At 41.0% G+C, this 15,038-nt stretch overlaps 1 protein-coding gene across 2 annotated transcripts in view; it reads right to left on the bottom strand.

Moving 5' to 3' along the window:
• Positions 1 to 2,091: 2,091 nt before the first annotated feature.
• LOC137373080 (transmembrane anterior posterior transformation protein 1-like) overlaps positions 2,092 to 15,038 on the bottom strand; it is a 189,203-nt gene continuing 176,256 nt past the window's right edge. The window contains exons 13-15 of one of the 2 annotated variants that reach the window (XM_068037933.1): positions 9,054 to 9,214; positions 4,177 to 4,239; positions 2,092 to 4,081 (exon numbers count right to left, since the gene is read on the bottom strand). In XM_068037933.1, coding sequence (XP_067894034.1) covers positions 3,855 to 4,081; positions 4,177 to 4,239; positions 9,054 to 9,214 — 451 coding nt within the window. In that variant the 3' untranslated portion in view covers positions 2,092 to 3,854. The remainder of the gene's footprint in view (positions 4,082 to 4,176; positions 4,240 to 9,053; positions 9,215 to 15,038) is intronic. The other variant, XM_068037943.1, reaches the window with a different exon arrangement.

The following is a 15,038-nucleotide window of genomic DNA, read 5'->3' as shown; positions in this document are numbered from 1 at the left end:
TCCTGTGATGCCCTCCATTAGAAGGCATCTGTAATCTGGCTAATACATTTTGGTCTGCAGATTATGAAATCATATGGATACCTGTGGCTGAGCCCTCGAATGAACCAGATGTATAAAAGGTCAAAACTATGGTCACCTTGGTCGCCATGAGCAATTGGTGGTCTCCTGCTCCTAATGGCATCTTCCTCCATCATGCGCACAGCAACCACCTGACATGACTGCCACAGCCTTTGCAGACACTGCTGCCCTGAGATGTCGAGGAAGCTGAGCCTTGGCCTATAGATGCTGTGCTCAGAGTAACACATTCTTCTGGGTGCAGCTCTGCTGCATCCAGATGCCTGCCCCTGTGTTGCATGCTGCAGCTATTGGTCCTGTGCACTTGCTACCCCTGCCATTGTGGCTGGTAAGCTGCAGAGTACTGTAGCTTCTCCTCAGAAGTTGACCATATCTCGGAGTACACGGGACCCATGTCCCCATGTACGGACACGGTCTTAAGGGTCAATACAGCTGTTTATCTCTCCAGCCATCAATAATGGAGCAATTAGAATAAGGGATGCGCAAGAAGCCAGAATCAAAGCAGCCCAGAGATCTTGAAGGCTTGTAGGGCTGGAGGAGGTTACAGAGGTAGGGAGGGGCGAAGCCATGGTGGGACTTGAAAATATGAGAATTTTAAAATTGAGGCATTGCTTGACCAGGATCTAACATTGGTCAGCAAGCATAGGGGTGATGGGTGAATGGGACTTGGTGCAAGTTAAGCTACAGGTAGCAAGGTTTTGTGTGAGCAAAGTTTATGTAGGGTGGAAGATTGGAAGCTGGTCAGAGGAGCACTGGAATAGTCAAGTCTAGAGGTAACAATGAGGGTTTCAGCAGCAGATTGTTTTTTTATTATTTGTTTGTGGGATGTGGGCATCACGGGCAAGGCATTTATTGCCCATCCCTAATTGCCTTTGAACTGAGTGGCATGCTGGGCCATTTCAAATTGAGAGGACATATTAAGAGTCAACTGCATTGCTGTGAGTCTACAGTCACATGTAGCCAGACCAGGTAAGGATGGCAGATTTCCTTCCCTGAAGGACATTAGTGAACCAGATGGGTTTTTACAACGATCAACAATGGTTTCATGGTCACCATCAGACCAGTTTTTTTTTAATTCCCAGAATAATTGAATTCAAATTTCACCATCTGCCATGGTGGAATTCGAACCTATGTCCCCAGAGCAGTAGCCTGGGTCTCTGGGTTGCTAGTCCAGTGACATTACCACTACGACACCGCCTCGCCCTCAGTTGAGCTAAGACAGGCGAGAAGTTGGGTGATGTTACGGAGATGGAAGTAGGCAGTCTTGGGGATGAATGGTTATGTGGTTGGAAGGCTATCTTGGGGTTAAATGCAACATCAATGTTGTGAACTGTCTGATTCAATTTCAGACAGTTGCCATGGAGAGGAATGGAAGCAGTAGCCAGGGAATGGAGGTTGTGGCAGGAACCAAAGACAATGCAGGGACGAAAGACAAAGAGTAAAAGACTGAACGTCATCCTTCTTATACCCCATCAGAAATATTTGATTTTAAAAAGATCACTGGAAATGTGTCATTTGAAGAACATCTCCATTTCAGTTTTATAAATAGTGGGTATGATTTTACATAACTATGTATTTATAAAGATGGAAAAATAGGTTAACTTCACTTAACCTACAAGTTTAACCCTCGCAATCACTAAGTACAGAAAGAGTTGTAGAAATGGCACTCAAGAACTGACAGGTCAGCAGCTAGGTAAGAAAAACTGAATACTGGAAATCTTGAAAACAATGCTGGAAGTACACAATGGGTCCATCAGCACTGAGTATGAAACAGATTAAAGTTTTGGGTGGAGACCCTGAAACAAAATTCATTAAATGATCTCTGTCCAAAACATTAATTCATATTTTCTGTTTTAAGCTTTGCAAGTGACCATTTAAACTTGTGCATATAACAACCAGCGCTTGCAGGGACAATGCTATTTAGTGTGGCAAGTCATGCAAAATAAAGTAAGTTAAAAAAGTGAACAGGAAAACTCCCTTTATAAAAATATTCTAGCAAATAGTTTATTCAGATAGGACTACAAAAAAACACTTATGCAAAAGAGACTCCCGTGCAAAAATAGTTTAGCATACCTCAACCTTCAGCTGCATTTAACAGAAGGCTTAAATGTAGGATTGTACCTATGTAGTTCTTTGCCAAAGATTTTAATTGTTCATTATGATTGGCCTTGATTTATGTTACATATATTAATAAACAAACAATCTGTGTTACAAAAAGACATTTATTCAGCATCATTCTTTTACAAGATATAATTATAAAAAGAGACAGAATATTTAATATTTGGTGGCATTATAAATTTCAACCATAAATCCCTTTGCAGTTACCTTGAGGGTCAAATTTGTTTCTTCGAAGTTTTAATATTTGCACCGTGATAACACTCCCAAATTAACTAAACAATAAGCTAATTTATTCAGATTCACTTGGTGCTGTTCAGTTAGACCACTTAAAATTTCAGTTTTATGTGAAATATTTCTTGCAAAACAAACTTGTTGAGCAGTTAAAATTAAGAGAGTTGTGTAATTATGTTTTTCATGAAACCTTGAACAAAGACATTATGGTCTTTAGTGCAAAAAAAAGCTATAAATAAGCATTGCACAGACAAACTATAATAGATTAATGCAGTTGACTTAAAAAGGAGCTGTTCTGTGTACATGTTGGATTAATTATTTGTGGATCTTGCTTACTTATTTTCCTACGTGCAAACATGTAGCTGTGGGAAAATTATTTTCTTCTGCTTCTTACCAATTTGTAACTTACTGCCTAAACACCTTCAAATCTACATCTTGTGTGCTTCATTGCTTCCCAGTATGTAGCTTGCTCAATTAGTTCATTTGAAAAACTTTGATCTCCAATATTTCAATTTTACTATTAACACAATTCTTCAGATACAGCAAGAAAAATCATGAAATGATGGAAATCTGAAATGAAAGTAAAAATTGCTGGAAGCACACAGAAGCTTCAGCGGCATCTGAAAGATGTGACATATTAATGTTCTGGATAGAATCTCTTGAAAGGATCATGAAAATTCTTTTCTCTCTTTCAGGTAGTACTTGAGCAGTTTTCTGTTCTTAGAAAAAAATATAATGCACTATGTGCAGATAATTCCTTTTTCTGAGGATCCGCTTGAATCAACATTTTCTTTATCAAGATTCCCTACATCCCCATTTTATAACTGATGCTCCTTCAGAAATAATTGTAAACTTCAACTGAAATATTTTTGTGTCAGCATTACCTGAATTTCTTTCCTAAGAACATAGCGAACTAGAATTTTAAAAAATTCACTGCAGTAGGCACATCTATGTACAATGAAAGCCTAAAGTATTAAGTGACTGTTGTTGAAAATATTATAAAAAGCCAAAATATTTAGCTGGCTGTATACTCACATCACTGTCTGAAGGTGTATTTGCATCACAAGTGGCAAGAAATATTGCACAAAGAATCCACACAGCTGTAGAGAAAGCTGTCTTGAAAGCATTTATCTGCCAGGTCTCCACAGAAACCAACCAAAAGATTTTCTTCAATTACCACAGGAAATTGATACACAAACCAAAACAGCCTATTCCAAACCAAACATTTCCAAACAGAGATGGAGAAAACAGGTAAAATATATTTTGGTTTGAGTCATTAATAAATTATAAAGATTTCAATAAATATTCCTGATCAGTGCCTCCTTTGTAGTTTTCAAACCTTTATATATTGTCAAGCTTGACAGCGTTCAGTTTGCCATGCAAAGGCTTACATCCGAAGCAGCTCTTCTAAAGGTTAAAGTGTGCAATAATCAATCAATCCGATTTCCACAAATTGTGAACCTGTCTATTTCTAGGAGATCTTCTTTTGAAGAACAATGCTTGTCAGATTTTTCCTGTGGTGCTTCTTTGTCCTCTACATCAGGGGTTGTAAGAAACTGGTCAGAACTGTTGCTTGAGACTAGTGTTGATACACTTTCTGATAGGGATACAGGCTGGCTAATAATAGACTCTGATTGCATTTCTTCTGCTGAAGTACCTGTCGAAATGAAATTATCCCATTATAGGTTTTGCAAATGAATGCCAATACATTAAGACAGTATGCCAAATCTTTTATTTTAAACATGAACATACCTCCATGGTAAAATGCTTGCAAACATTCTGATTGTATCTCAACAGGATTTCCTACATAAGATACTAAATTAACATACAAAACAAGGTCAAAATGTAGAACTATTTTCTGTAATTTATACATGTGATTTTGTTGCACAAAAATGTAGATCTTAAACTACAATAATATTTGGAAGACTTTAGACCTACTATTCCTAGTCTGTGTTCCAATAGTAAAAATTACTATCAATACAAGTTTGCAATTCCCCCAAAAACTACACAAACCCAACATAAAACAATTAAAAAATTAATTTCAGAAGAATTTAGAATTTAGTAATGTGTTTGTATGTATAAACGTTATGGATTCTATTAATTGCTCCCTTCCTCGGTCATAATCAGATATTGAGAAAAACTGATGGAACATCAGTTGTTCAAGCAAAAATGTATACAGCATCAAGTCAAACATTTCCCTCACAAAACTGTAGCCTTCCTCACTAACAGCAGCACTGGAGGAAATTTTTAGCTCTAAATGGTCAATAACTTACTCACTTTGTTAAAATATCTTAAAGATTTTCGAGTCTACTCCAGGGCAGAATTATCTTGAAGCTAGTTTCATGACCATCTTACAAGTATAAAAACTGAAACCAAAACCAGAATAATTAGACTTTAAAGGCCATCAGGATGCTGGTATAACACATGCAGGTGAAAGACCAGGGGAAATAGCAGAAAGGATTGAAGGATGGCACGAAACGGAATAAAAGGAGGGGGTACAGGCGGATCAGACAGTGTGACTAGCCTGAGACTGGAGTCTGGGATTACATAGGGTAGTATAGAGCCTGGTAGTACTTGAGGTAAAAATGGGTGGGTGCATAAAAGGCCTGCTACCCGACCCGAACCCGACCGGACCAGATGATGTATGTAGGGTTTGGGTCGAGTCGCTCTTCCGGGTCCGGCTCTCGGGCTCGAGTTGGGTCAGGTCGGGTCTGGGTCGGACACACACAGCAAGAAGTGTTAAAATTAAAAAACTTACCTGAGCTGAGAGTCTGGGTCATCAAAGAAGGAAACTCTGAGTCTGCGCAGTGAGCGAGTGAGCGTCTCTATGACGTCATCACACTCGTGCTGTAGCTTCCTGTAGATTGGGAGTCGCAAGGTAAGTAAAGGGAACATTCTGGTGGTCGGCTCCAGTCGGGCGCGGGAGAAAAAATGGAGGGGCTCGGGTCCGATGTGGTTCCGTCAAGTTCGGGTTGGGTTTTTTCCCGTGACTAAGCAGGCCTTGAGGGTGTGTGAGAACTTCATAGAGTAAAAGTTTAGGATGGAGGGGCATTCTTAGGAAGAATGCCAAATAAAGTCAAGTTAGTTCATGTCCTCAGGAGGCCTGCAAGTACTTTACCACAATAGATCATCACTTTTTCTGAAATGTACTTGTCATGTAGGCAAACATGGTAGACATTTTGCAAATAGCAAAGCCCCACAAACAGCAAATGAATGAATGTGTTGACTAAACACAATGAGATCTTACCAGACATAAAAATAACAGTTTTTCAAATTGAGTATACTTTGCCTTTTGACAAAGGCCAGAATTAATGATAGGATGATCCAAACAGGCAATAGAACTCAAGCCTCAGGCCCCAGAGGACCTTACTGTGGGTGCACCGAGATAAAAGCTAAATTTTGGATTAACAGTTATTACTGATTAAGAATTTCATTTTGAAAATGTATGTTTTAATTTTTAGGTAAATAGGCTTGAGAATAAACATAGCAGCTGAAAGTACAACTGAAAAATATTATAATCAATTTAATTGGTTTGTTTTATGGCAGTTGCTGGTTCTAGATTAGCAACTGAGGGCCGGAGGGGAATTAAGCATTTGACATGATTAATTTTGTGCAGTTTGCTGGTCCCTAATTAGTACTTTTTAACCTGTTTATATTATATTTGAACAAGTGGTAACTCAATCTATAAGTTAACTATCAGTCAGACAAATAAGGATAATTTTTCATGCTACAGACATGCATGATGTTGATATGTACACTTAAGGTATGGTTTAGATTATATCCAAGCTATCTAAGCTCTGCAGTCCTGTCACATCCAGTCGTGAATGGTGGTGGACAATTAAACAACTGCCAGGAGGAGGAGGCTCCACAAACATCCCCATCCTCAATGATGGGGGCTCCCAGCACATCAATGCAAAAGACAAGGCTGAAAGCATTTGCATCCATCTTCAGCCAGAAGTGTTGAGTGGATGATCCATCTCGGCCTCCTCCTGAGGTCCCCAGCATCACAGATGCCAGTCTTCTGCCAATGCAATTCACTCCATGAGATCAAGAAACAGCTGAAGGCAGTGGATACTGCAAAAGCTATGGGCCCTGACAACATTCTGGCAATAGTACTGAAGACTTGTGCTCCAGAACTAGCCGCACCCCGAGCCAAGCTGTTCCAGTACAGCTACAACACTGGCATCTACCCGGCAATGTGGAAAATTGCCCAGGTATGTCCTGTGCACAAAAAGCAGGATAAATCCAACCCAGCTAATTACCGCCCTCCCGATCATCAGCAATGTGATGGAAGGGGTCTTCGACAGTGCTATCAAGTGGTACTTGCTCACTGACGCTCAGTTTGGGTTCTGCCAGGGCCACTTAGCTCCTGACCTCATTACAGCCTTGGTTCAAACATGGACAAAAAAAAAGAGGTGAATTCCAGAGGTGAGGTAAGCGTGACTGCCCTTGACATCAAGCATTTGACTGAGTATGGCATCAACGAGCCCTCGCAAAACGGGAGTCAATGGGAATAAGGTGGAAAACTCTCTGCTGGTTGGAGTCATACCTAGCACAAATGAAGCTGATTGTGGTTGTTGAAGATCAATCATCTCAGTTCCAGGACGTTACTGCAGGATTTCCTCAGGATCGTGTCCTAGGCCCAACCATCTTCAGCTACTTCATCAATGACCTTCCTTCCATCATAAGATCAGAAGTGGGGATGTTTGCTGATGATTGTGCAATGTTCAGCACTATTCGCGACTCCTCGGATACTGAAGCAGCCAGTGTCCAGATGCAGCATGACCTGGACAACATCCAGGCTTGGGCTGATAAGTGGCAAGTAACATTCACGCCACACAAGTGCCAGGCAATAACCATCTCAAACATGAGAGAATCTAACCATCTCCCCTTGACATTCAATGACATTACCATCGCTGAATCTCCCACCATCAACATCCTGGGAGTTACCATTGACCAGAAACGCAACTGGGCCAGTCACATAAATGCTGTGGCTACAAGAGCAGGTCAGAGGCTGAGAAATCTGCGGCGAGTCACCCACCTCCCTACTCCCCATTACCTCTCCACCATCTACAAGGCACAAGTCAGGAGTGTGATGGAATACTCTCCACTTGCCTGGATGGGTGCAGCTCGAACAACAGTCAAGAAGCTCAATACCATCCAGGACAAAGCAGCCCGCTTGATTGGCACCATCCACAACCTTCAACATTCACTCCCTCCACCACCGACACACAGTAGCAGCAGTGTGCACCATCTACAAGATGCGCTGCAGCAACACACCAAGGCTCCTTCAACAGCACCTTCCAAACCCACGACCTCTACCACCTCAAAGGACAAGAGCAGCAGACACATGGGAACACCACCACCTGCAAGTTCCCCTCCAAGCCACACACCATCCTGACTTGGAACTATATTGCCGTTCCTTCACTGTCACTGGGTCAAATTCCTGGAACTCCCTTCCTAACAGCACTGTTGGGGTACCTACACCCCAAGGACTGCAGCAGTTCAAGAAGGCAGTTCACCATCACCTTCTCAAGGGCAATTAGGGATGGGCAATAAATGCTGGCATAGCCAGCGATGCCCACATCAACAAATAGAAAAAATACGCAAGAAATGTGATTAGATAGTACTAAAAACAGCAATCTGGATACAAACAGGGTTCTATGTTGTTGGAAGAAACGGAGTTATCTGAGCTGAAGTTTGGTAACAGAATTTTTAAAAATATTATTAGTTATTCTGAAAAGAAAACAATACTATTACAAACCTTAAATTCTATCATGTTTCCAACATGTCGGCAAGAACTGCAGTAGAAAACAAAGCTATCTTATCTGATTATCATCAGCTTCAGCTAATCTTTGTTCTCACTGATATTAAAAAGATATGTAAATGAAGATTGTGATCAGAACAGAGTGAAGGCTTTAATAATGACGTGAAACTCCATAGTTGTCATCAACTCAACATGCTGAAATTCTATCCAACATTTAGATATTTGTGCTAAAACAAGATTTATAATTGTTTCATGTAACTACCAGTGCAATTTTGGATTAATTTAATTGATCAACTACTAATTAAATGCATCTGATATGTTTAAAACATGGAATCCTAGGGTTGAAGATCTGAAGTGGATCATTGGTTCATGATTCAGTGTCCCACTTCGAGGGCTGGGACATTAAATTGCAGTATGAACGGGATATTTAAATTTTTTTATATATATATATATATATATATATATATTGCATGATTTCCACACACAGGAAACATAATTTTTCAGCTCAGTACTGTTATGCTACTGTTCAGTACAACTGTATAAAAATGTATCCAATATGATTAACTAATTCTATTAATGTGCAGCTTACCGTAGAAAACCTTCACAGCACTCACTATTATCATCTACTTTGCTCAGTGAGTAGCTTCCAAATATAACCGAAATGTCAGAAATGACATTCAAATTGTTCCTTTGCATTCAAAAGATCTAAGTTATAATTTTGGGAACGCACTGGTCTTGTAAACAAAGTTATATTATTAGGATATTTATCTTTAGCTCATCCAAATGAAGCATTAGAAATACATTTTTAATGAAAATAAGTGTCTCAGTATAAAATGCTAAATATGATATGAAAATTAATTACCTTGAGGTGATTTAACTTTGCTGACAGATTTTTTGGCAACTTTCCCAGGGGTGCTGACTGGTGGGGTTTGGAACAGTTTTTCCTCCATCTTGGCCTCTTTCACATATTGGCAAGATTTCCCCAGCAACACAATGCTGTTAAGAACTTTAAGTGCAATCAGTCTTGAAAAGGAAAGAAACAAAAACTAAGTTTAGAACAGTAAAGGAAACCTGCAGCCAGATGTAATCTATTGCTGCCAAACAGCCCATGCTTATCTAGAAATGCATCCATCAAGCCATACATAATCCTGTTTAGGAAATAAATGGTTACCAGGTACTACTGATGGGCAGAATCTCTGCAACCAATAGTACCTCATATGGAATCTCAAACTGTAATGCAATGTTACATAGTAACAGCTTAAATGGTTATCAGACTCAAGTTACAGTATGGAATTTCTGCAACCACCCAATCCACCCCCCGCCCCTGAAAATAACATCTGTGTTTTATTAACAAAGTGTGAAGTTGTTCAAAGAGGCATTCCCAGAAAACTTTCAGTGCCTTGTCAAATAAAACTAACTTGCCAACAAGCTACTTTTATCAATGCCAAGTCACACTTGTCAGATTATACTCATAGTACACAATTATGCACTCCACCTCCCTCTGAAATATACTACTGGGACTGGGCCTTCCCAACATGAATTCTCGGGTGTATTATTCGCATCACGTGTTATGCTGGAGCTCCTATTGTTCACCCACCACTGGACCACTACAGCAAACTAAGATTTGGTGACCATACAGATTTCATTTTGAATTTATATCACTATCAGATGTCAGTTTCGCGCAAACAACTTGTAACAAGGACTCAAAGAATTCTAACCAAGCAATTGCACAAAAACTCATCCTCTACAGCAACAATTTGTCTTTAACAAAAAAGCATCCCAAGGTGATTCACAATGAGATAGTCAGAAAGAAGGACACCAAGACAAAGGGTGAGATATTAGCAGAGATGGCCAAAACCTTGGTCAAAGAGGTGGGCTTTAAAGGAAAATGGTTGAAAGGCAGAAATGGTTTAGGGAAGGAATACCAGACTGTGGGGCACAGGTGGTAGAAGGCACGGCTGGCGATGGTAGGTCGAAGGGAGGGAAGATGCACAAGTTAAAAGAACAGAGTTCGGGGTAACTGTTTAGGGATGGAGGTGGTTACAGAAGTAGTGAGCAGCAAGGCTATCAAAGGATTCAAACATGTGAGAATTCTAAATTTATGACATTGAACTGTGCAGGGGACTGGGAGACAATGAAGCTCAACAAGTACAGAGGCAATGGGTGAGTGGGTCTTGGACTTAGTGCAAAACAGGATACAGCAATAGAATTTTGCATGAGCTGCAGTTTACTGAGGAATTAAATTCATTCAAAATCAAGTTTGAAAAATGGTTAAACACCTACATATTTTACATGCAACATAAAATAAAACTAAAGATTAAGACAAATATTGCAATTCTGTATAAATTCAACAGTGCACAATTTAAACGTGTAAGTGATACAAATACAAATTCCCTGCGTCTGTACAAGAAAAAGTCTGCTGATTGAGGCTGCCCCCATTACCAGCCAGAAGTAGTGCACTGGAGCACCTTTATAATTAAAAGGTAAAAACCTGGTTTTCCCCAATTAATAGTGCTATATGTTGAAAGGCAATATGCAGACAGCCAATAGTCTGGAGCCTGTACCAAAACATCCACCAGCCTGGAGCATAGATACACCAATAAATAACCCTCAATGGTCATTTGGAAGTTATGCTTTATGCAATCTTGCAGTTAGGCCACACCTCAAGTGCTTCATCCAGTTCTTGTCACTATGACAACAGAGACATTCAGGTATTGAAAACTGCAGAGGAATTCATATTGTGATTCATTTAAAATCTGGACTGAGTTCTGAGGAAAGAAAGGCGGAACTTGTGTGAATCATCCTTGAAAGGAGGTTAATAAGGGGAGATCATCAAGATACATAGTAGCAGTTACAAAAAGTTGCATTTATTTTGCGCCTTTAACACATGAAAATGTCTTGAGATGTTTCACAAGTAGGTATTCAAAAAAAAAAGACACCAAGCTGGAAGGAAGAGGTTAAAATACACAACCACAAATTTGAGACTTTTTTTAAAAAAAGTGAAGAGAAAGGAAAGGAAGTTTAAGGAATGAATTCCAAAGATTAGGACCAAGGCTAGTTAGTGGAATGGAGTGTTTCAGACAAAATATAGGACTGGAGGAGATTGCAGAGACAGGGTGATTTTAAATATATGAAAAAGGGCCTTAATGGCAGCGGCCAAGTTAATAGTAGAGGAAGGTGGAATTCAGTGTTCTTGGTGATGAACAGGATAGGGGATTTAAAGTGCAGCTCAGACTTGAATAGGGTACCAACATTACGAATGATCTGATTCAGCCTAAGACAGTGGCCAGGAGGAGGACACAGTCAGTGGCAAGGGAGTGGAACTTGCATTGGAGGCCGATAGATGATGGTTTCTGCCTTCCTAATGATGAGCTGCAACTTCTGGCACATTTTCTTAATGTCAGAGAGGCAGTCTCGCAGCATGAAGGTAGTCAAGAGGTCAAAAAGGTATAAAAGTACACAATACAGAACTTTGAGTGGCATCGACTCTGGGACACCTCACCCAACCGAAGAATTTCCTACCAGGACATGACAAACTGAATTATTTTATTCCTTTTATTCAAATGAAACAGCTATAAACCAGAATCCGTTTTTCCCCGGTTAACCAGTTTTTTTGAATATGCGTGTGTGTGTGCATGAGGGCTAGGGAAATAAGGAGCTTTTCATATATATAGATTTATCTCATTAGTGGTTAAGGCTTATTATTTTTTCTAGTGAATAGTTAATGTTGTTGTTGTTTAAAGAAACCTCATTGGTGTGATTTATTCTGGGGGAACAAAGAGAGTCTACTTGGCTATTTTTCGGTCAGTGGGAATATTCACTGATACGTTGCGACCCGTGGAGAAGTGGGACTGAATTAACAGTGCATTTCTCCTGCCTTGGTTGTATCATTTATTAAGCACTTTCTCAACCTGCTCAGCCACCTTCAATGATTTGTGCACATATACATCCAGGTCCCTCTGCTCCTGCACCCCCTTTAAAATTGTACCCTTTCATTAATATTGCCTCTCTTCATTTTTCCTACCAAAAACGTTTCAGCATTAAATTTCATCTGTCACTTGTTTGCCTATTCCACCAGCCTGTCTATATCCTCTTGAGGTCTCCTCACAGTTCACAATACTTCCAAGTTTTGTGTCATCCACAAATTTTGGAAATTGTGCCCTATACACCCAAGTCTAAGTCATTAATATACATCAAGAAAAGCAGGAGTCCTAACACTGAACCCTGGGGAACCCCACTATATATAGGTCCCCTATTGTTTGTCATTTATATAAACGACATAGATGACTATGCGGGGGGTAAGTTCGCGGATTACACAAAGATTGGCCGAGTGGTTAACAGTGAGGTTGAGTGTCTTGGGTTACAGGAAGATATAGACGGGATGGTCAAATGGATGGAAAAGTGGCAGATGGAATTTAACCCTGAAAAGTGTGAGGTGATACACTTTGGAAGGAGTAATGTGACACGGAAGTATTCAATAAATGGCCTGACACTGGGAAGTTCTGAGGAACAAAGGGACCTTGGCGTGTTTGTCCATAGATCTCTGAAGGCAGAAGTGCAGGTTAATAGGGTGGTGAAAAAGGCATATGGGACACTTGCCTTTATCAATCGAGGCATAGATTACAAAAGCAGGGAGGTCATGTTGCAGTTGTATAGAACTTTGATAAGGCCACAGCTGGAGTAGTGTGTGCAATTCTGGTCGCCACATTATAGGAAGGATGTGATTGCATTAGAGGGGGTGCAGAGGCGATTCACCAGGATGTTGCCTGGGATGGAACATTTAAGCTATGAAGAGAGGTTGGATAGGCTTGGGTTGTTTTCGCTGGAGCAGAGAAGACTGAGGGGTGACCTGATCGAGGTATACAAGATTATGAGGGGCATGGACAGGGTGGATAGGGAGCAGCTGTTCCCCTTAGTTGAAGGGTCAGTTACGAGGGGACACAAGTTTAAGGTGAGGGGCAGGAGGTTTAAGGGGGATTTGAGGAAGAACTTTTTTACCCAGAGGGTGGTGACGGTCCGGAATGCACTGCCTGGGAGGGTGGTAGAGGCTGGTTGCCTCACGTTCTTTAAAAAGTACCTGGATGAGCACTTTGGCACATCATAACATTCAAGGTTATGGGCCAAGTGCTGGCAAATGGGATTAGGTAGACAGATCAGGTGTCTTTAGTGCCATCTGTCTCTCCCAATTCTCTGTGCCCCTTGATTTTCCTCTCTAATATTACCTCCTGGTTCCCATACCCCTGCCAAGTTAATTTAAACCCTCCCCAAAAGCACTAGCAAATCGCCCAAGGACATTGGTTCCAGCTCTGTTCAGGTGCAACCTGTCTGGCCTGTACAGATCCCATCTCCCCCAGAACTGGTCCAAATACCTTCCCTCCTGCACCATCTCTCCAGCCACACATTCATTTCTTCTATCCTCCAATTTCTATACTCACTTGCTCGTGATACTGGGAGTAATCCAGAGATTACTACCTTTGAGATTCTACTTGCTGGATGCTTTCCAAGCTCCCTAAACTCTTACTGCAGGACTGTATCCCACTTTCCACCTGTGTCGTTGGTAGCGATATGGACCATGACTGCTGGCTGTTCACAACCGCCTACCCACACTCAGTGCTCTGCAGCCACTCGGTGACATCCTTGACCCTGGCACCAGGGAGGCAACATACCATCCTGGATTCATGTCTGTGGCTACAGAAATGCCTTTCTGTTCCCCTATCTATTGAATCCCCTATCATTATTGCTTTTCCAATCTTCCTCCTGCCCCCCCTTTACAGCTGAGCTAGCCATGGTGCCATGGACTAGACTCTGGCTGCAAAACCCTACGGAACCATCACTAGTATTCAGAACAGAGGTGAGCGAGATGCACTCAGAGACCTCTTGCACAACCTGCCTGGCCCTTCTTGACTGTCTAGCGGCCACCCATTTCCATGGCGCCTGCATACCATTAAGCTGTGGGGTGACCACATCTGTAAATGTGCTATCCATTAAACTCAGCTTCGCAGATGTGCCACTGTGAGGCCAGTTGCTGCTCAAGCTCTGAAACCTGGAACTCGAGCTGCTGCAGCTTACGACACTTCTTGCACATATGGCTGTTCAGGACATGCGGAGTGTCCCAGAGTTCCCACACTGGTCCGAGCTGCCCTGCCCTGCCTCTCTTTATTAGAACATTAAACATATTACTTAAATATATAAAAACTCACCAGCTACTCACCAATCAGCTGCTTTTCCTGTGCTGACGTCACTTTATTTTAGTGAAGTTAGCTAAAATGTTTTTACTTAACTATTATCTAAATACCTTACATTTTAATTTACTGAACAATTAAGACTATAAATGAAAGCCGATCCTGTGCCTATGAATTATAGCGTCGGAGGGCAACATGTATAGATCCTCAGATGACTGGAGGTGACAGTGCACGGGAGGACAAGTGAAGCCATTGCTCAAGATGCACTGACAGAGTTTGGATAGAAAGGAATAGAGCAATGCATGGGCAGTCCTATAGAGCTAGGTTACAAAGAAAAGGAGGTGTTGGAGGTGATTGGCATGATCGATTATATGGACCACTGTCAAAAGGCTAAAAGGGAATAAAGCATCAAGGCCACAGAGGATAGTAACCTTGTGACATGGGCCTGTAATTGGTTAGGAGATGGCAGACAGAAAGTAGGCATTTACCAAGAAGCGACTGGATGAAAGGATCCAATACCGCACAAAATACTATTCAGAATACAGAAAGTTGCTCTACCCTTCAGCTCACTTGCAGGGAATCAGAATTATTTCTTTTTCTAGCAATGGGGCACTAATTTATCAATGTTTGCCATTATAAGCATGCAGACAAGCCACTATTGTCTT

The sequence above is a fragment of the Heterodontus francisci genome, chromosome 1, assembly GCF_036365525.1.
Source record: "Heterodontus francisci isolate sHetFra1 chromosome 1, sHetFra1.hap1, whole genome shotgun sequence".
Lineage (NCBI taxonomy): Eukaryota > Metazoa > Chordata > Chondrichthyes > Heterodontiformes > Heterodontidae > Heterodontus > Heterodontus francisci.
This window is presented reverse-complemented; position numbering and strand designations above follow the sequence as displayed.